General features: G+C 31.1%; 1 protein-coding gene across 1 annotated transcript; it reads right to left on the reverse strand.

Moving 5' to 3' along the window:
- Nucleotides 1-12,179: 12,179 nt before the first annotated feature.
- LOC128667815 (uncharacterized) lies at nucleotides 12,180-18,124 on the reverse strand. The gene is made up of 3 exons (XM_053739520.1): nucleotides 18,019-18,124; nucleotides 16,329-17,849; nucleotides 12,180-12,546 (listed from the first exon to the last, which is right to left on the reverse strand). The coding sequence occupies exons 1-3, from the start codon at nucleotides 18,122-18,124 to the stop codon at nucleotides 12,539-12,541; spliced, it is 1,635 nt and encodes a 544-aa protein (XP_053595495.1). The 3' UTR covers nucleotides 12,180-12,538.
- Between the last annotated feature and the right edge of the window lie 4,507 nt (nucleotides 18,125-22,631).

Genomic DNA, 22,631 nt, shown 5'->3' on the forward strand with positions numbered 1-22,631 from the left:
GTCTAGGCGCGTTCTTGGTTCAAAAGGAACCACATACCGGAAAAGAGTTCCTTATAATATGCTTAAGTAGACCGTTACGAGGTGCCGAAACGCGTTACACTACAACCGAGAAGGAGTGTTTGGCGGTTGTATGGGCCGTGAGGAAACTCAGATGTTATCTTGAAGGGTTTCCGTTTGTCGTAGTCACGGACCACGCCTCGTTGAAATGGCTCCATACTTTAAAGAATCCGAACGGTAGGCTTGCCCGCTGGGCCATGGAACTCTTGGCCCACCAAATTACGATCGAACATCGTCGTGGAACCGAGAATAAAGGCCCGGATGCCTTATCGCGCTTATACGAGGACCAGGACTCTGTAGAGTGGTCCGAAGAGAGACAGAACGAGTTTATGTGCTGAAATACATCAAATTATTACCAACCAATTGATTGAATGACAATAAACTATTCATTGAAAGTAGATTAATATTAATCGGATATAATTATTACCATCACATCCTAATAATCTTTCAATAGCCATAGGCTTTTTTGCATTGTCCATCGTATAAAAAGTCGTAACTTCACTAGTAGCACTTGTAAGCGAATGAAAGCCATTTTCATTTTTGAAGTAGATGTACTTTGTCAGGTAAACTGCTGTTAAATGAGCGAATAAACTAATTAGATCTGGTTTAGGCGAGGTGAATTCAACAATTAAAAATTACTCAGATTTTATCAAGAAATAAATTATAGATTTATTTACACTTAAAAATTATGAGAACTTATATTAAAGCGAATGCGACTAGAAATTAATACGCGATAGCGAATGCAAATTCAAATTTTTTATTCACGTATAAATTGACACGTGGTCAGTAGCAGTTAAGTTCACGGAAATTAATTCACAATTAATTACTAGCGAAAGAACAATTTATATATTCTCAATAAATAGCAGCCTTGATATACTGACTAAATATTGAGGATAATTAATCGTAGCGGTTTAGTTTAATACTACAAAAGAATTAATTACTGAAGCGGTTTCAAGCACGAGGTTGCAAGTAGCGAAGCGCGTTGTAGAATAAAATGATGGTAGCGTTGCTGAGTCGTCGAGGAGGTTGGTGTCGACGTGGCAGCCTTGCTGCATAAAACGAATTTTCCCATTGGCTTAAAAGCGCGTCAACAGGTAGCAGTTTTTAGCGAGCTCTCTCATAGGCTGACCAATATAAAACGAATTTTGTGATTGGTCAGCTTGTAGCGGATTCTCAGGACGTCTTGACACGATCCTGAGTTAGAAATTGTATGTGCCAGGCCCAAATAGCGAGTGACCCGGCACTATTCTAACCTTCAGTCAGTAGCGAGCTCGGCAACTCCCGAACCGAGCGGAAATGCACGAAGCTTGATTCAAACTGATCAAGCTCGTGACTGAACAACTGCAATGTCGCCTTTTTTCCGCTCGACACAACAGTATTTTTTGGTAAAATCCGTAACTAAAATCATTTTAGATTCGTAAGTATTATAGTTAATTGCGGATAATACATTTAAATAATTATCAACCAACACTTATGTAAGTTTTTTATAACAAAGGTTATCCATATGATCACATTGTAACGCTGAATTGTGATAATTATTAGTTATGGGCAAATAATTTGAAAAAATAATATACTTACTTTATGTGACTTGATACTGAAAAATTTCATTGAACGTATCACATGAAAGAAATATTTTTTCATCGAAAAAGCACCTGATGCTAATGAAACTTTATAAGACCGTTGAATGGTAACAGAGACTCAGTGTCACCAGACCGCGGAATACTTTTGCCCCTTCTCTTAGAGTTCATACGTGCATGCGCAACGACAGGTTTTTTGATAGTAGGGATGGACGAAAGTAAAAAAAATTTCGATACTCTACTATCGATGTTTATTTTAAAAAATAATCGATAGTCCAATTTTCCCACCATAAAACTGTTGATTTTGAACAATGGCGCGGAAATTTCAAATATTTTTTAATGGATTTTTGTAATATTATAACAAAAGTGAAAACAATCACTTCACGAAGAAGACGTAAATTAATCTTCCTTTTTGTTCTTAGGTCACTTACATAATTTGGATTCTCCAAAAATAATTAAAATATGATTTGCCGACGTCAGTTCTTCAGGTTGGGTTTTTTCCACTTTCCTAAAACGGATAAATATTCTCAGTAGAAAAATTACAAGACAACATAATTCTTGAGGAAAATGTGAACTCCAAATCACAATGAAAGTCGACGGGAAAGTAAGCAAATATTTTTCTTATATCAAGATCAAGAAATTTATTTAGCAAAGAATTAATTTAATCAGGGATTTTATTATTACCATCGTACAAACGAATACGTTAAATAAGTAAACTATTCTTAGAATTAAAATTAACTGTTCAACAAGTTGTGAAACAGTATCGACCAAATGTAAAACATAGAAATAAAAATATTGAGTTCTGAAATGTAAGCTCGATTCATCAGTAGATAGACAGGGGGAGTTCTGGCTCACTTGGGGCAAGATGGACATGATCTGTTGTACCGACGGATGGTAAGTTATCGATTTATGATAATGTACCAACTGAGGGTAACTTATTGACTATTGATAAGATGTCGGCTGTTAGTGTGCTTATCTAGGACCTTTTGACATTATTTTAACGCTAATTGACATCATTTTGTGTTTATCTGGGGCCATTTTACCGTCTGAGCTCATTTTTGAGCTCTTATCCACCATTTCGAGCTCATGTTATTATAGGTGGCGCCTCATATATATTTTGAGCGGGAATTTTCGAAAAAATCAATGCTCAGTCCGCCATTTTGACATCTTTTTGACGTTAATTGATGCCATTTAAAGTTTTTATCCGCCATTTTGAATGAAATATTATGCTTGTGTCCACCATTGTGAATTAAATATTATGCCCATGTCCGCCATTTTGAGCTCTGATCCGCCATTTTGAATCCAATATTATGACCATGTTAGCCATTTTGAATGAAATATTACACCCATTCCTGCCATTTTGAATTGATTTTGAAACTTTCGCGCTTGTGTTTTCCTGAAGTTACTGAATGACCATGTGGCTCATTCTCAAAAAAAAATTATCATGCATTACTCAGAAATTGCAAGATTTTACAACATTATTTTTAGCAACAGCAAATATTCTTAATTGATTCTATTTTTAACTGTGTAGTCGATTGTTTATTTTTAGATGATGACTCATCCAGTTCCGAGAAAAAAACTTTCTATTGTTATTTTAACTGCGCAGTAGAATGTTCCAGAGAGTTTATTTTTAGATGATGACTCATCCAGTTCCGAGAAAAAAACTTTCTATTATTATTTTATCTGCGCAGTAGAATGTTTATTTTTAGATGATGACTCACTCGATTCTATTTTTAGATCATGACTCATACAGCTAAATTTTTAACTGCGTAATAGATGACGTCAAACTCATCGTCACGCCATCTAGATCTTAGGTTATGTTGATACAATCTAGGAATTTTTTTGCCGAGATTCTAGGGAACTTTGTTATATAAGGTTGGTACTTTGTTAATTTATAGGGAATTTTTTGCAAGTTTCTGGGGAGTTTTATTTCATAAGGTTGGTACTCATGAGTGCTAGAACTTTCTACTGCGCAATTGATGAGTCATTCCCCACCTATAAAAGCACAGCGCGAGAGCATACTTCACAAAAAAGAAGTACGAGTTCACTCAATGAAGTACGAATCTCTAACGATTTGAAAAAGTTCTTTGTGTGCGCATTTCAAAATATTTTTTAATAAACAATTTTTAAGTGATTATTTGAACAATACATAAACAATTTAAGTGATTATTCGAACAATACATAAACAATTTAAGTGATTATTTGAACAATACATAAACAATTTAAGTGGTTATTTGAACAATATATAAATAATTCAAGTGTTTTAGTGATAAATTTTTAAATGAACAATCGTAGTGATTTTTTTAAAAATTTATTTTTTACTAAACTAATTAATTTATATAAAAACTACTTAATAAACAATACTAGTGATAAACAATTTCAAGTGTAATTATAAACATTAACTTTAGTGATGAACTTTTGAAAAATGGCACAAAACGATTTTATTGCGGCGCTTCAGCGTCCAGTAGATTCAATAATTAAATCATTTAATGATTTACATGATCAGCCATTAGCTGAAGAACATTGTCAAAAGTGTTATCAAGTCTGCGCTGATACAATTGATTACTTCAATGAGATCTTGCTAGATCCGCAAATAAATGTTCAAGTCAGAAGAAGTGTACGAGCAAATATTGTACTTTTGTACTGGTATGCAGATCAATTTGCACAATTGAGTGGAGAAGTAACTGGTGGTGACTTGCGTGCAAACCGACGTCTCATCAAGTGGCAAGATCTTGAAAACGCATTCTCAAATAATATTAGATCAGGATGCGTGATAAATCAAGCTCACACAGATCTTCGTACTTTTCTTGATGATGCTGAAGACGTTACCATTGAAAAAGTTGAAAATATGCTCAGAGATGTTGCTGGGCTTAAAGTAAATGTTGAATTAATTTGTAAATTCAGAAATGTAAAAGCTGAGAATGTCATCGAAGAAACAAAGTCATTCAACACCAAGAGCCGAGAAATTTTACCCGAAACATCTCTTGCTACTTGGTATCAGGATCATGTCAACGATAAATTATTAAAGAAAGTCGAGGAATTCAATCAAAAGGATTCTGGGTGGAGTTTAACAGAAATCCACAGTTTAATCATTACAATGTCGAGATATGCGCCTCTTCAAGCTGGAGATTCAACGTTTGTGGAACTACCCAAGGACATTCAAGGAAAAAAAGCAGTATTAAATATTCAAAATTTTGATGAACACTGTTTTCTCTGGAGCGTTGTAGCGGCATTACATCCTGATAATAGTAATCCTATAAGAAAAACATCATATCCTCACTTCAGCTCTATATTAAAATATGAAGGTACAAAATTTCCAATCACTTTAAACGATATCCCGAAATTTGAAAAATTAAATAATTTATCAATTAATGTCTATGGTATCGAGTCAGAATTTTGCAATAAAAAATCCAATAAAAGTACAATAATTCCTTTATATCTAAGTAAACTCATAAAGTCTGATAAAAAAGTTATTCATCTCTTAATGGTACAGCAGAATATTAAATTAAATATATCAGATTTTGATATTAAAAATTTTCAACCGAAATTTCACTTTGCTTTGATCAAAGATCTTTCACGGCTAGTTAAGTCTCAAATTTCCAAGGCAAACAGCAAATTATTTTTTTGTGATAGATGCTTGAATCATTTCAAATATGATTATTCGTATGAAAATCACAAAGCTGATTGTTTTAAAATGAATAAAGTCCATATGACATTTCCAAAAGATCAAATTTTAAAATTCAAAAACTACCGATATAAAGACACGTTACCGTTTGTTGTATATGCAGACTTGGAATGTACACTAGAAACGACTCAAGGAAATGATGAAACTCAAAAGCATATTCCACACAGTGTAGCATTTTATCAGCACTGCAGTTATGATAATAAATTATCTAAATTTGAATTAAATCGTTCAAAATTTTGTATTGATTGGTTTATTTTTAAGTTAGAAAAATTAGCTATCGAGTATGAAGGATATTTAAAAAATCCCATACCAATGAAGCCGCTTACTAAACAGCAGCAAGAGACACATGATCAGGCAACCGTTTGTCATATTTGTGAAAAAATAATTACAACAAATACAGATAAGTGTTATGATCACTGTCATTTCACTGGTAATTATCGCGGTCCAGCTCATATATCTTGTAATGTTAATTATCCAAAGTCACATGTTATCCCCATAGTTTTTCACAATTTATCCGGTTATGATTCACACTTTTTAATTAAAAGTTTAGCTACATTAATTAAAGGTGATGTAACTTTACTACCAATAAATAAAGAAAAATATATATCATTCACAAAATCGATTGAAAATACTTCAGTGACATTACGATTTATAGACTCATTCAGATTTATGGCATCCAGCCTTGAAAAATTAGCTTCATATCTTGGTGATGATGAAAAGCTTATAACGAAACTTCATTATCCTGATCCTAATCAATTTAAATTAGTTACGCGCAAAGGCATATTTCCATATGAATATATTTCAAGTATTGACAAACTTGATGACAAACAATTGCCTGATCAAGTATCATTCTTCTCAAAGCTAACAAATGAAAGTGTCTCTGATGAGGATTATTTTTTTGCTCAGCTAGTCTAGAATAAATTTAACATCAAAACACTGGGAGAGTACTCAGATTTATATCTTAAAACTGATGTACTTCTTCTTGCAGATGTCTTTGAAAATTTTAGACGTAGCTGCTTTGAAACTTATAATCTTGATCCATTACACTACTATACTGCTCCCGGTCTGTCTAATGATGCAATGTTAAAATACACTGGTGTGGAACTTCAGCTTCTTACTGATCCTGAAATGGTACTTTTTATCGAGAAAGGTATCAGAGGTGGGGTATCTCAGTGTACAAACCGATATGCTGCTGCAAATAATCGGTACATGGGTGAAGACTTTGATCCAAGCAAAGCTGAATCATATTTAATGTACTATGATGTAAATAACTTGTATGGTGCAGCAATGAGTATGTCACTGCCGACGGGTTCATTTGAATGGGTTGAAAATGTTGATGATGATGTAAATAAATTTTTAAATGATAATGATAGTGTAGGATATATATTAGAAGTAGACTTAGAGTATCCTGAGGAGTTACATGAACTCCATAAAGATTTACCGCTGTGTCCAGAACACTTTGTACCACCAGGATCCAAACACTCGAAATTATCAACAACTTTGTATGATAAAAAAAATTATATAATACATTATAAAAATTTAAAACAATGTCTTGAATTAGGATTAAAATTAACAAAAATCCACAGAGTACTACAGTTCAAACAATCACCTTGGCTCAAAAGTTATATTGATAAAAACACTGACTGTAGAAAATTAGCAAAAAATGAGTTTGAAAAAAATTTTTATAAACTCATGAACAACGCTGTATTTGGTAAGACTATGGAAAATGTAAGAAAGCACAAAGATGTACAATTAAAAACTGAATGGGATGGTAGATATGGAGTCAAAAAAATGATATGTAAGCCAAATTTCCATAGTCTTACCATGTTTGATAAAGATATGGTAATTATTGAGATGAAGAAAGTTAAAGTCTGTTTCAATAAACCGATCTATGTAGGCTTTTGTATTTTAGATTTATCTAAAACATTTATTTACGATTTTCACTACAATTATGTAAAAAAGAACTTTAAGAATGATGAGTCCAAATTAATGTATACTGACACAGACAGTCTCATCTATCATTTTACTGTACCAGATATCTATAAAATCATCAAACGTGATATCTCAAAGTTCGACACCTCTGACTACCCAAAAGATAATGTATATAATATGCCATTGGCTAATAAAAAAGTCCTGGGTCTAATGAAGGATGAAAATAATGGTGAAATCATGACTGAATTCACTGGACTCAGGGCTAAATTATATGCATTTAAGACTTATAAGATTGAAAAAGCTAAAAAACGAGCAAAGGGAGTCAAGGGTCCTACTTTGAGGACAATCACGTTTGATGATTTTATGGAATGTTTAAATAATCATGTGACTTTAACAAAAAAACAATATTTAATTAAATCAAACAAGCATAATGTAAGAACAATTGCGCAAAATAAAATTGCATTGAGCTGGGCTGATGATAAGCGCCAGCTCATTGACGGAAGTCATGACACCCTACCATGGGGCTATAAAAATAATAAGAAAATAATTGTAGATGATGATGATGAGATAATAATTAAAAAAAGAAAACTTATGTAAATAGTTGTAAATAAATATATGAGTGTAAAATTAGTTTTAAGGTTGTGAAAAAAAAGTTATGAGTAAAAGATTTAGATGACTTTCTGTAAATATCATCAACAATTAAACAATAATAATTATTCATGTGCACTTGATAATGTTAAAAGATTGGTTTATAACATTTAATAAAAAAATTTTTTAATTTACAATTATAATTTTGTATTTTCAACCTATAATAGATTAAGTTAATTATAATTTATAAAAAATTAAGTTATCCATAAAAAATAATTTAATTATTAATATATCTTTAAGTTTGAAAGAAAATCGATTGATTTGGCGAGAAAATATATATATCGGATAAGTGTGATATTTTGAATTTAAAATTTTTACCACCATAAGTATAGTTCTTTATTAATTTTTGAATATTATGAAGTTTGAAAAGAAAATCGATTGATTTGAAGAGAAAAAAATATATATCAGGTATGTATAATATTTGAATTTAAAATTTTTACTATCATAAGTTTAATTTATTCAAATTTAAAAATTTTACCGCCATTATCGATCACTAGTATCGATGTGTTATATTAGTCTATCTCGGTAGAGGTCGCCTCGGTAGATATAACCCTTTCCCGCGCGTAAATAACAATCAATTTTTATTCAATATATGATTGATAGATTCTTAAAAATAATGCTCAATATCGCAACAGGATATATATTGAATTGTATTTTTGATATAAAATGCATCAAAAAATATTTACTGTCATTTTTACGTCATAACTTGCCGGTAAGAATACAACTACGTCATAGTGTAATGGACCAATCAGGGCTCAAGTTTTTAGGCCTTATGCATTCTCATTGGTTGTCCAAACTAGACAAAGACTATTTACTCAAGGAGATAAAAATCTCTTAACTCAAAACCAAAAACCGTCTAGACACTCTCGAACGCTAACCACGCATTCTGTAAGTATCGTTTTTATCAATTAAAAAATATATATATATTATTTTAACTAATAAAAATCGATTAGATAATAATAAATAAATAATCATGTGAATGAATCAGTGTAAAAGTAAAATATTAACAATAATGAAATTAATATATATTGTGATACAATGTAACGCTAGTGTAGACGCATATATATTTATTCAATTATTAATTAATCAATTAAATTAATATATATTGTGATACAATGTAACGCTAGTGTAGACGCATATATATTTATTCAATTATTAATTAATCAATTAAATTAAAAGACTTATATTTATTAATTGAAACTTGTATATTTTTCAAATAATTATATGAATAGGTGTGAACACACACACGCACACACACACACACACACACACACACACATACACACATTAATGTTATATACTTTTCATACTATTATTTATTTAAAAAAACCTTTTTTTTAAGAAAAGATTTTTTTTTTTTTTTTTTTTTTGTTTTAGTAAAAGTTGATAAAAAAGTATAAGTAATAGCAAGAATAACAAAAGTTTTTTTTACTCAATAAAATTTACGTCTGCTCATGTAACATTATCAACTTTTATTATTGCTAAATAATAGTTTACATTTTTGATTTTTTTTATTAATAACATATTTTTTTGTTCTTTATAATTCTAGAGTTTTTACAATGGGAAATATATTAGGGTATGAGATGATTCTACCAAATGATTGGTTAAATGTAGATCGGCAAGTAATGATGAATCAAATAATTCAACAGTTAGGTGCGTTGATTCAAGGAGGTGAAGAATTCGCTGATTCAATTATAAGTATTAATAATACTGCAGCTATACTGTCAATCAGCCACAAAGAATTTGCATGGTGGTTCAAAATTCCTGGTGATGTTGAACCATCACCATGGAATTACACATTTACTGGTGATCTTTTGATGTCTATGTTTCCCGATCTTGAGGGACCATACCGTCAACAACTAAATCAGCTTGGGTTATTGATGCCAGGTAAGATTGTTGCTTCAAATTCTTTCCAGTATCATTTATAATTATCGTTATTATTATTATTATTATTATTATTATTATTATTATTATTATTATTATTGCAGAGTATCCATCAATGGGACCAATGATGCATTATGGTGCTTTGGTGCCCCGAGAATAGATGGTGAATCGTACAACAGCAGGGTTAAGCCACCTTATCAGCTTACAATTAAATCAAATGGTAGACACAGATCAAGATTTTGATGGAGCTAATGTAGTAATTGATGGTATTGCTACACAATTATCTATTAGCAACCAGTGCTTAACCTGGTCATTCTTAAAGCCAGGAGATGCTGCACCCAACCCAGTTAACTATCAAATTGTTGACAATTGGGTTGCTGGGTTATACCAATACATGATCAACTACCACTTGCAAAGACAAGTAATGATGGACTTAATTGACCTGGTTGAGGCTCTTAATGATGAAGATGAAGGATTTGTAGAAGGAACAGATGATTAATGTATTTTTATGATTTACTAAGATGATATTTTTTTATAGAGATTATATTTTATTATAAGAACACACAGAGATAATTTGCTTACTATTTAGTTTAATTTTATTATATTTCAATCATTCATAATTATTAGTTGTAATTTGTTTTAATATTTATCAAAAATATGCTAATTGTGAGACACAAATAATAATTATTTAAGGAGATGATATTTTATTATAAGAACACATAGAGGTAATTTGCTTACTATTTAGTTTAATTTTATTATATTTCAATCATTTATGACTATTAGTTGTAACTTTTTTTAATATTTATCAAAAATATGTTAATTGTGAGACACAAATAAAAATTATTTATGGAGATGATATTTTATTATAAGAACACATAGAGGTAATTTGCTTACTATTTAGTTTAATTTTATTATATTTCGATCATTAATAATTATTAGTTGTAATTTTTTTTAATTATTAATCAAAATAGTTAATTTAATCTTGCTTCATGATAACAGAATTTTTTTTCAATAAAAAATCTTGATCTAATGTAAAAAATATTTTTATTGGGAATTCTTTTTTATAATCTGCTCACTATTACATTAATGCTTAAAAATACCACACACAGACACACACACACACACACACACACACACACACACACACACACACACACACACACACACACACACACACAATCCTCTACTATTATTTATATTAGCTTTAAGTAATTATTTACAAATAAAATACTCCACTCAAATAAAAAAGATTATTTTCATTCCAAATTCCCTCCTACGTGATCATAACTTTCAACCATTTAAAATCACCGCGCAATCTACTGAGTTAACGCGAAAAAAAAAAATTTCATTTGAAATTCCCGCCGCTATCAACAGGACGCATGGAGGGAGCGGAGCCGCCGCTAGCAACAGGATGCATGGAGGAAGAGGAGCCGCCGCTAGCAACAGGATGCATGGAGGAAGAGGAGCCGCCGCTATTAACAGGACGCATGGAGGGAGCGGAGCCGCCGCTAGCAACAGGATGCATGGAGGAAGAGGAGCCGCCGCTATCAACAGGACGCATGGAGGGAGCGGAGCCGCCGCGGGAATTTCAAATGAAATTTTTTTTTTTCGCGTTAACTCAGTAGATTGCGCGGTGATTTTAAATGGTTGAAAGTTATGATCACGTAGGAGGGAATTTGGAATGAAAATAATCTTTTTTATTTGAGTGGAGTATTTTATTTGTAAATAATTACTTAAAGCTAATATAAATAATGGTAGAGGATTGTGTGTGTGTGTGTGTGTGTGTGTGTGTGTGTGTGTGTGTGTGTGTGTGTGTGTGTGTGTGTGTGTGTGTGTGTGTGTGTGTGTGTGTGTGTGTGTGTGTGTGTGTGTGTGTGTGTGTGTGTGTGTGTGTGTGTGTGTGTGTGTGTGTGTGTGTGTGTGGTATTTTTAAGCATTAATGTAATAGTGAGCAGATTATAAAAAAGAATTTCCAATAAAAATATTTTTTACATTAGATCAAGATTTTTTATTGAAAAAAAATTCTGTTATCATGAAGCAAGATTAAATTAACTATTTTGATTAATAATTAAAAAAAATTACAACTAATAATTATTAATGATCGAAATATAATAAAAATAACTAAATAGTAAGCAAATTACCTCTATGTGTTCTTATAATAAAATATCATCTCCATAAATAATTTTTATTTGTGTCTCACAATTAACATATTTTTGATAAATATTAAAAAAAGTTACAACTAATAGTCATAAATGATTGAAATATAATAAAATTAAACTAAATAGTGAAGGACTTTTATAATAGATTTGTGGAAAGTAGGGAGGATGGCTATTCTAGTAATAATATAACACTTTGATTATATATATATATATATACGTCTATATGTAGTTGCAGCTTTATTATGTCTTGTACACAGAACTTCTAGATGTACGTGTGATCGGTACAGAGCTATATTCAAGAGTGAGTATGTCACAATGTAAGAGACTACTCTAGAGGACTAGTAATTACTTTAAACGTCTAATAGATGGTGCCTCATGTATGTCGCAAAGTAAACTATTTCTGACACTCCCTCCCTTTGCACATACATCTTTTAAATATAATGAATAACATATAGTTTCATAATTACATCTAAAATCGATTAACGATCATGAACACATCTAATATTAAATATTAATGAAAAGTAAAGTTCCAATTAAGAACATGGTCCTTGAATTCCTTTGGTTTTCTCCGCTGCGCACTCTGCTAAGACTGAATATTAAATATCTGTAAAATATTAATTACTTATATGATTAAACTTGTTAGTTTAAATCTTCCATATAACATCTATATTTAACATCTAAAATTCAATATCTATGTGTAACGTCTAAATTCAACATCTATATTTAACATCTATATCATTGAAAATTTTATCATCTAAAAGTTCATCATTTTATTTCTGAGTTTGATATGTGATGTAGAGGGTAAAGGTTTAGTCATAATATCCGCAATATTTTCTTTAGTGGATATCCATTTGACCTTTATTTTGCCCGCCAAGACACATGATTTAACAAAATCACCATGAGTTTCAGCCATTTGAGGTTTCTTGCCTGTTCTTTCTCTTTCAGCCAAATTGGATTTGATAAGCTCAACGTCATCATCAAAATCTTTCAATTTATGACTTCCCTCCATTTGAGTACAGTTACATGCTGATTTATTATCACATCTAATAGTGACTGGATACATAGTTTTACCTATTATATCTCTAGTCGCTTTATCCAAGGAGATTATTTCCTTACAAGATTCGCTCATGGCAAGATATTCTGCTTGACAAGTTGATGTAACAGGAGAGGACTGTTTGTGGCTTCTCCAGGCTACTGTATCACCGTACCTTTGGATAATGTAACCACTTGTCGAAGTCGAATTTTCACGATCTCTGAAGCTAGTGTCAGTCATAGCTTCCATAATTTCGGTTTTACCTCTATAGTACAAACCTAAATCAGTTGTTCCTTTAAGATATCTGAAAATTCTTTTGACTTCAGTCCAATCTCCTTTGGTTGGATTATTCTGTCTTCTAGACAATAAATTTACAGCATATGCTATGTCTGGTCTGGTTGCACCAGCAAGATACAACAGACTCCCTATAGCCTCTCTATAAGGTGCATTAGCTGGAATATTGGAATCATCTAATTTTCCTATGTTTTTATTGTTTCTATTTTTGACTTGTCTAGTTATCATGGGTGTGTCTTGAGCATTACATTCTTTCAGATCGAAACGTTCTAGGATCTTTTCAGTGTACTCAGGCTGTGTAATAGACATTTCACGTTTACTTCTATCGCGGTGAATTTTCATTCCAAGAAAATTCTCCGGTTCTCCCAAAATTTTCATTTCGAAAACCTTACTGAAATGATTTATAATTTCATCTAATTTTTCGGGTACATTGCTAGCTGCAATCATATCATCTACGTATAGGATTACGATGACAATTTTTCCATCTTTTCTCCAAGAAAATAAGCATGGCTCGTTTAGATCATTCTCCAAACCTATTTTCAGTGCTTCTTCAGTGAACTTTTTGTTCCATCTCTTAGGACTGATCTTCAAACCATAAAGAGATTTTTCAAGCTTCCAGACCATCTTTTCTCTGATTTCATCACTGCAATCATAGCCTTCTGGGATCTCCATAAAAATTGCTTTTTCCAGAGTCCCATACAGAAAGGCAGTTTTTACATCCATTTGTCTTGCGTCTAAATCAAGTTTATTTATGATTGCTAGTGCTAATCTGATTACTGGAAGTCTTGAAACTGGAGCATAGGTTTCTTTTAGCTCATACTCGTTTACGTCTAGAAAACCTCTTACAACCACTCTAGCTTTATAGATGGTTTCTCCATTTTTGCCAATTTTGGTTTTAAAAACCCATCTAGAGTTCACTACATTAGCATCTACAGGTCTTTTTACTAGATTGTAGACTTTGTTATCATCTATTGATTTTAATTCTTCTTTAACTGCCTTCATCCAATCAACACAGTCTTCCCGCAGTAAACACTCTTTGTAATTACCGGGATCCTTGTTGATAGCAGAAAGCATAGCATATATAAAATCTTCTTCATCTACAATCGTGAACTTTTTTATTGTTTTGGCATAAACGAAGTTATCATCTATCTTGGGTTTTGGTTTTCTTTTTGAAGCTCTCAACTTCTTAAATTTTGTATCAGTTGATACATTTTCATCTAATTTACGCTTTTTAGACTTGTCAGAATTAACTAGTTTATCTTTAGAGTCTTTTGTTACAGGAGTATTTGCATCAGAAGATTCAGAATCTATTTTCCCATCAATTGAATTATCATCTACTTCTACTTCTTTTTGTTTTTCAATTGTTGGAGAATCTTCAACTTCTAAATCTTTTGTTTTGTAAATATCCTTATAAACTAGTTTTTCATTAAATCTGACATGTCTTGAATTTAAGAATTTTCCAGAGGTCGGCTCCCACAATACATAGCCAGTACGTGAGTAACCTACCAGTATGGATCTTGTTGCTCTTTCAGAAAATTTATTTTCTGATATTGGAAGTTTAACATACGCTAAACATCCAAACCTTCTAATTTTATTCATATGTGTGCTAATCTTTGCATTGAGTTTATTTAATGGTGATACAAAACCATTAGTTTTGTGAGGTGTTCGATTGTACATATTAACAGCTGTTTCAGCTGCCAATATCCACATCGATTTAGGCAGGCCAGAGTCAAACAATAACGCTCTAATTTTCTGTTGTATTGTTTTATTAAATCGCTCGGCTGTACCATTCAACTCTGGGGTATACGGTGGTGCATAATCTGATTCTATTTTTTCTTTATGCATAACATCTACAAAATCACCTCCCGTAAACTCCCTAGCATTATCAGTTCTGATGTAGCACACTTTTTCATTTTTACCTAATAAATTTCTAGTTGTATTAATGAAGCTTTCTAAACAACTAGCAGCTTCATTTTTATTTTTAATAGAATAAATTTTTGCAAATCTAGAAAAATCATCTAGAAACACAATAATGTATTTGTAAGCACCTGGGAACGAATTTATTTTAAATTGTCCCATAGTGTCCACATGAATTGTGTGTAACGGTCTATCTGCTATTACTCTAGATTCTTTAAAGGGTAATTTTTCCATCTTAGCTAGAATACAGGTTTCACAATCTAAAATATTTTCTTTAAAGTTTACATTACACAACGACTGCTCAGATTTTTTAAGTTCTTTTAGATAATTCAAGCTTGGATGACCTAGTCTTATGTGCCATAACATACCTTCATCTATTTTTATTATTTTTAATTGTTGTATATTATTTTCAGCACTTTTAATATTATTGAATTCTTCTAGAGCATCGGCTGAATTAAAATCTAAAATTCTTCTATTTAAGGTTTGTTCATCTAATAAAAAATCTGTGATTTCTGCTTCTATATTATTTCTATTTTTCTCCAAAAGACTTTTCTTCTGACTCTCCCTCCCAAGCTCAGATGATGTTGATTTATGAGAGAAAACATCTAAATCTCCCTCCATCTTTTGCAAATTTAAATCAACAGGTACCGTCTGAGATTGTTCGGAAAATTCATTTGGAGAAATAATTTCAGCAGTACAAGAGTATGTTGTGTAATCTGGCCTATTAACCTCCTCAGCATGTTTTACCTCGAAGGTAACAAGCCAGTTAGGTTTAACATATGTTCCTGATAAACATGTTTCACCTGTCTCTTTATCGAATATTTCTAATTTTTTATCATCTAAAAGTATTCCTAATCCAGCGTCTACAAATCGTCTAAGCGAGATTAAGTTATTTGCGATATTTTCTGCAGATAATACGTTCGTTAATTTTATTTTGCTAAGATTTGATTTTAAGTAAAGGTCACCGACTCCATCTATTACTATGTCAGCTGACTTATTTTTATTTGCACTTTTAATTACCTCGCCTGTGCAATGTTTAAAATTACTCAAAATCAAACTCTTGTTAATTATGTGCTCAGTTGCGCCTGAGTCCGCAATAAACGTAATATTATCTACATTATTTATATATTTAAAATTCATACCTGCTTGTCGTGCTTGTGGTTTCTTTTTATCTCCATCCTTTGGTGGGGCTGCTTGCTTTTTGAACGTTTTCGGCTTGGATTTGGTGTATTCTTTGGATTTGCCACCAAAACCTCCTTTGAAGAACGTACCTCTTCTAAAAGCACCTCTACCTCTACCTCTACCACGACCACGTCTGTAGTCAGACCTGCCTGAATTTTGACTGTCCTCATTTTTTGGACAAGAATTTGTATTGTGATCAGTGATCACTTTACAAATATAACAGTACCATTCACTAGTTGCTGCTAAAGGACACTGTTTGACGTAGTGACCCGTCTTATTGCATCTATAACAGTTGTCATGGTGTGATTTAAACCGTTTTGCTTGGTTTGCACACGCATCTTGTTCTTGAGAAGTTTCAGACTTCTTCTCAGCTTCAAGCTGTAGCAAATGAGACCTCAACTCAACCAGAGTCATTGATCTGCCTTTAAATTGCCGATGCAATAAATCAGCAGTTCGAGCTTCTGGAATTACTTTACTGACAGCTTGGTAAAAAGCTGACCGTTTCTCTTCATCTGTCAGAGGTACTGCGTTATCACAGCTCTCATATTCAACGATGGTGTTGTCGAATTTATTCCAGAACTCATCAATACTCTCCTTTGGTTTCAATTTCATTCCGTACAGCTTCGTTCTAACAGAAGTGTGAGTGACATTCTTTTCGACCCTCTTAGCTTCTTTTAGACTTGTTATTACCATAATAGGGTCTGTTATAGTGAGAACCCTCTTATAGTATTTATCATCTAAATGGCTAGTAATGATTTCTCTTACTGCTTGTTTTCTTTTTGCAATTGTTTGTACATCCAAATTATCAGGACCAATGACCGTTGGGTCAATAACATCTAATAGATCGTTTGATGATAATTCAGATTTAAGTTTATCCAACCAAATGTTGATATCACTATCTGAATTAAGAGTATATTTTCTTGGTACCTGATAATTTTGAGATTTTTTGCTTGATTCTAGTGTACTTTTTAAAACAGTAATCGAAGCATTAAGAGCCTTAGTTACTTCTATGTTAATCTCTTGCGGGCTGGATTGAACTTCTATTCCAGCACCCGTATGAGTTGAACTCTCGTCTAGAAAAGCGGTCGAGTTAAGTAAATTACCTCGTGTACCTTGCATTCGAAGCCGTTCTGCCTTCAATAAATTTTCAGATGTCTTATTAATTAAGCTCATCAAGGTTTTCATTGCCTCAAAACCTTTGTTTTGAAGCTCGATGTTTTCGCGCTGTTTGCACAGGAACTGTAATAGTTCTTGTTGTACAGTCTGTTCAGTGATAGGGGTACTACCACTGCTGTCACTCGATTGAGTTGTGAAAATCGGTGGATTTCCAATGGTGTTTGACAGAGTTGTTGGTGTACTCGTCTTAAAAGCAGCAATTGACTGAGTTATAGGTGCACTCGTCTGACTTGCGGTAATTGTTGACTGCGTTGTAGTTGGAGAAGTTGTTGTCAACATTGCTGGGCTTTCAGATACTCCAGGCCCTTTATAAATAAAATTATTTCAGTTTGGATTTTTATTTTACGATTAATTAAATAAACGTAACTTCTAATCGTCTATAAAACTTCTAAACATCTATAGAACTTCTAATCATCTATAAAACTTCTAAAAAATTTGGATCCACTTCTAAAATAAATTTAAAAACAAAATTACCTGTTTTCAAATTTTTGTCTGACGTCTCAGATGGAGTATCTTCAGTCTCGTTATTCTCGAGCATTTTATTATCATTCTGCTCATTATTCATTGTTCCTTTGTTCATATCTTCTAGATATCAGTAAACTTCTAATTATGAACAATCTGAAACGTACCAAACTTATCAGAGACTGATATTTCACCCCCATTTACAACTGCACTGCTAGTTGTAAATAAAAAGTGAAATCAGCTGTAACCTGCATGCAACAGCATGGCACACGTGCTCCCTCCCACCTCGTGACAAACGGCACAGCTCGTTGAAACGTTCGGGGATGGCCGTACGTACACGTGCGACATACCAATCACATACCATAGTAACAACCGATTAAATTGAAACAAAGTTTAGTGCTGTACTACAGACTTTACTTTGAGACAATTATTAAATTAGTTATCATCTTAATTTATATATTTGTAATCTTATAAAAAGACTACGTAGTAACTAAATTTAATGTCGATATATAGTTTATAAATATTTATTTTGGTAAATATTTATTTCAAGTTTAAACTTCTAAAATTTCCTTCTTATCTTAAAATAATTATAATTTTAAACTATAATTATTATCAATCTTACAAAACCAACTATATCTCAAACAAGTCAACTACTTCAACTGTATTACTCTATTTATTTTCTTGAGAGCAATATTATTTTTCGTCTAAAATGTACATCTATATCCGATTCTCAGAATCTGAGAGTCGTAAACCGTCTAACTTGTACGCGACAAGCGCGCTTTTGTTCTATGATATATACAACCAACACCAAGTGTATAGCTATATCATATTACTCGAGCCGGGCAGCTTCAACAAGTTTAAACTTGACTTAGTGTAATATACACAACAGTCAAAAAAAATTTTTAATAATTTTTCTCAAGCAACAAAGAAAAATAATTTTTTTTTTTTTTTTTTTTTTTTTTTTTTTCATTTCTTCTAAATTCAAATTCATTTAAATTTATTTTCTTCTAAAATTTTAACTTCTTTTAAATTAAAATTCTTCTAAAATTTAATTTCTATTAAATTTAATTTCCATCTAACTTTATTTTCATCTAAAATTTCAACTTGTTTTAAATTGAAATTCTTCTAAATTTTAATCTCATCTAAATTTATTTTCTTCTAAAGTTAATTTCATCTAAATTTAGGATTCAAAATGCACTTCTTAAAATAAAAAATCAAAAACTTACCAGTTTATTTGATTTTCTTCAAAAATTTTTTTTTTTTTTTTTTTTTTTCTTTTATAAAAAGCGTAAGCGTTTTTTTTAAAACAAAACTCTTTACGCACAATTCGTTGCACTACACAAAGCCAATCCTTTTTCTAATCCCTTTCGAGATACGAAAACACGTCCTATGCGTGATGGGTCCTTAACCTGAAGGACTTTTATAATAGATTTGTGGAAAGTAGGAAGGATGGCTATTCTAGTAATAATATAACACTTTGATTATATATATATATATATACGTCTATATGTAGTTGCAGCTTTATTATGTCTTGTACACAGAACTTCTAGATGTACGTGTGATCGGTACAGAGCTATATTCAAGAGTGAGTATGTCACAATGTAAGAGACTACTCTAGAGGACTAGTAATTACTTTAAACGTCTAATAGATGGTGCCTCATGTATGTCGCAAAGTAAACTATTTCTGACAAATAGTAAGCAAATTACCTCTATGTGTTCTTACAATAAAATATCATCTCCTTAAATAATTATTATTTGTGTCTCACAATTAGCATATTTTTGATAAATATTAAAACAAATTACAACTAATAATTATGAATGATTGAAATATAATAAAATTAAACTAAATAGTAAGCAAATTATCTCTGTGTGTTCTTATAATAAAATATAATCTCTATAAAAAAATATCATCTTAGTAAATCATAAAAATACATTAATCATCTGTTCCTTCTACAAATCCTTCATCTTCATCATTAAGAGCCTCAACCAGGTCAATTAAGTCCATCATTACTTGTCTTTGCAAGTGGTAGTTGATCATGTATTGGTATAACCCAGCAACCCAATTGTCAACAATTTGATAGTTAACTGGGTTGGGTGCAGCATCTCCTGGCTTTAAGAATGACCAGGTTAAGCACTGGTTGCTAATAGATAATTGTGTAGCAATACCATCAATTACTACATTAGCTCCATCAAAATCTTGATCTGTGTCTACCATTTGATTTAATTGTAAGCTGATAAGGTGGCTTAACCCTGCTGTTGTACGATTCACCATCTATTCTCGGGGCACCAAAGCACCATAATGCATCATTGGTCCCATTGATGGATACTCTGCAATAATAATAATAATAATAATAATAATAATAATAATAATAATAATAATAATAATAATAACGATAATTATAAATGATACTGGAAAGAATTTGAAGCAACAATCTTACCTGGCATCAATAACCCAAGCTGATTTAGTTGTTGACGGTATGGTCCCTCAAGATCGGGAAACATAGACATCAAAAGATCACCAGTAAATGTGTAATTCCATGGTGATGGTTCAACATCACCAGGAATTTTGAACCACCATGCAAATTCTTTGTGGCTGATTGACAGTATAGCTGCAGTATTATTAATACTTATAATTGAATCAGCGAATTCTTCACCTCCTTGAATCAACGCACCTAACTGTTGAATTATTTGATTCATCATTACTTGCCGATCTACATTTAACCAATCATTTGGTAGAATCATCTCATACCCTAATATATTTCCCATTGTAAAAACTCTAGAATTATAAAGAACAAAAAAATATGTTATTAATAAAAAAAATCAAAAATGTAAACTATTATTTAGCAATAATAAAAGTTGATAATGTTACATGAGCAGACGTAAATTTTATTGAGTAAAAAAAACTTTTGTTATTCTTGCTATTACTTATACTTTTTTATCAACTTTTACTAAAACAAAAAAAAAAAAAAAAAAAAAAATCTTTTCTTAAAAAAAAGGTTTTTTTAAATAAATAATAGTATGAAAAGTATATAACATTAATGTGTGTATGTGTGTGTGTGTGTGTGTGTGTGTGTGTGCGTGTGTGTGTTCACACCTATTCATATAATTATTTGAAAAATATACAAGTTTCAATTAATAAATATAAGTCTTTTAATTTAATTGATTAATTAATAATTGAATAAATATATATGCGTCTACACTAGCGTTACATTGTATCACAATATATATTAATTTAATTGATTAATTAATAATTGAATAAATATATATGCGTCTACACTAGCGTTACATTGTATCACAATATATATTAATTTCATTATTGTTAATATTTTACTTTTACACTGATTCATTCACATGATTATTTATTTATTATTATCTAATCGATTTTTATTAGTTAAAATAATATATATATATTTTTTAATTGATAAAAACGATACTTACAGAATGCGTGGTTAGCGTTCGAGAGTGTCTAGACGGTTTTTGGTTTTGAGTTAAGAGATTTTTATCTCCTTGAGTAAATAGTCTTTGTCTAGTTTGGACAACCAATGAGAATGCATAAGGCCTAAAAACTTGAGCCCTGATTGGTCCATTACACTATGACGTAGTTGTATTCTTACCGGCAAGTTATGACGTAAAAATGACAGTAAATATTTTTTGATGCATTTTATATCAAAAATACAATTCAATATATATCCTGTTGCGATATTGAGCATTATTTTTAAGAATCTATCAATCATATATTGAATAAAAATTGATTGTTATTTACGCGCGGGAAAGGGTTATATCTACCGAGGCGACCTCTACCGAGATAGACTAATATAACACATCGATACTAGTGATCGATAATGGCGGTAAAATTTTTAAATTTGAATAAATTAAACTTATGATAGTAAAAATTTTAAATTCAAATATTATACATACCTGATATATATTTTTTTCTCTTCAAATCAATCGATTTTCTTTTCAAACTTCATAATATTCAAAAATTAATAAAGAACTATACTTATGGTGGTAAAAATTTTAAATTCAAAATATCACACTTATCCGATATATATATTTTCTCGCCAAATCAATCGATTTTCTTTCAAACTTAAAGATATATTAATAATTAAATTATTTTTTATGGATAACTTAATTTTTTATAAATTATAATTAACTTAATCTATTATAGGTTGAAAATACAAAATTATAATTGTAAATTAAAAAATTTTTTTATTAAATGTTATAAACCAATCTTTTAACATTATCAAGTGCACATGAATAATTATTATTGTTTAATTGTTGATGATATTTACAGAAAGTCATCTAAATCTTTTACTCATAACTTTTTTTTCACAACCTTAAAACTAATTTTACACTCATATATTTATTTACAACTATTTACATAAGTTTTCTTTTTTTAATTATTATCTCATCATCATCATCTACAATTATTTTCTTATTATTTTTATAGCCCCATGGTAGGGTGTCATGACTTCCGTCAATGAGCTGGCGCTTATCATCAGCCCAGCTCAATGCAATTTTATTTTGCGCAATTGTTCTTACATTATGCTTGTTTGATTTAATTAAATATTGTTTTTTTGTTAAAGTCACATGATTATTTAAACATTCCATAAAATCATCAAACG

Source organism: Microplitis demolitor, chromosome 5, assembly GCF_026212275.2.
Source record: "Microplitis demolitor isolate Queensland-Clemson2020A chromosome 5, iyMicDemo2.1a, whole genome shotgun sequence".
In the NCBI taxonomy this organism is placed as follows: Eukaryota; Metazoa; Arthropoda; class Insecta; order Hymenoptera; family Braconidae; genus Microplitis; species Microplitis demolitor.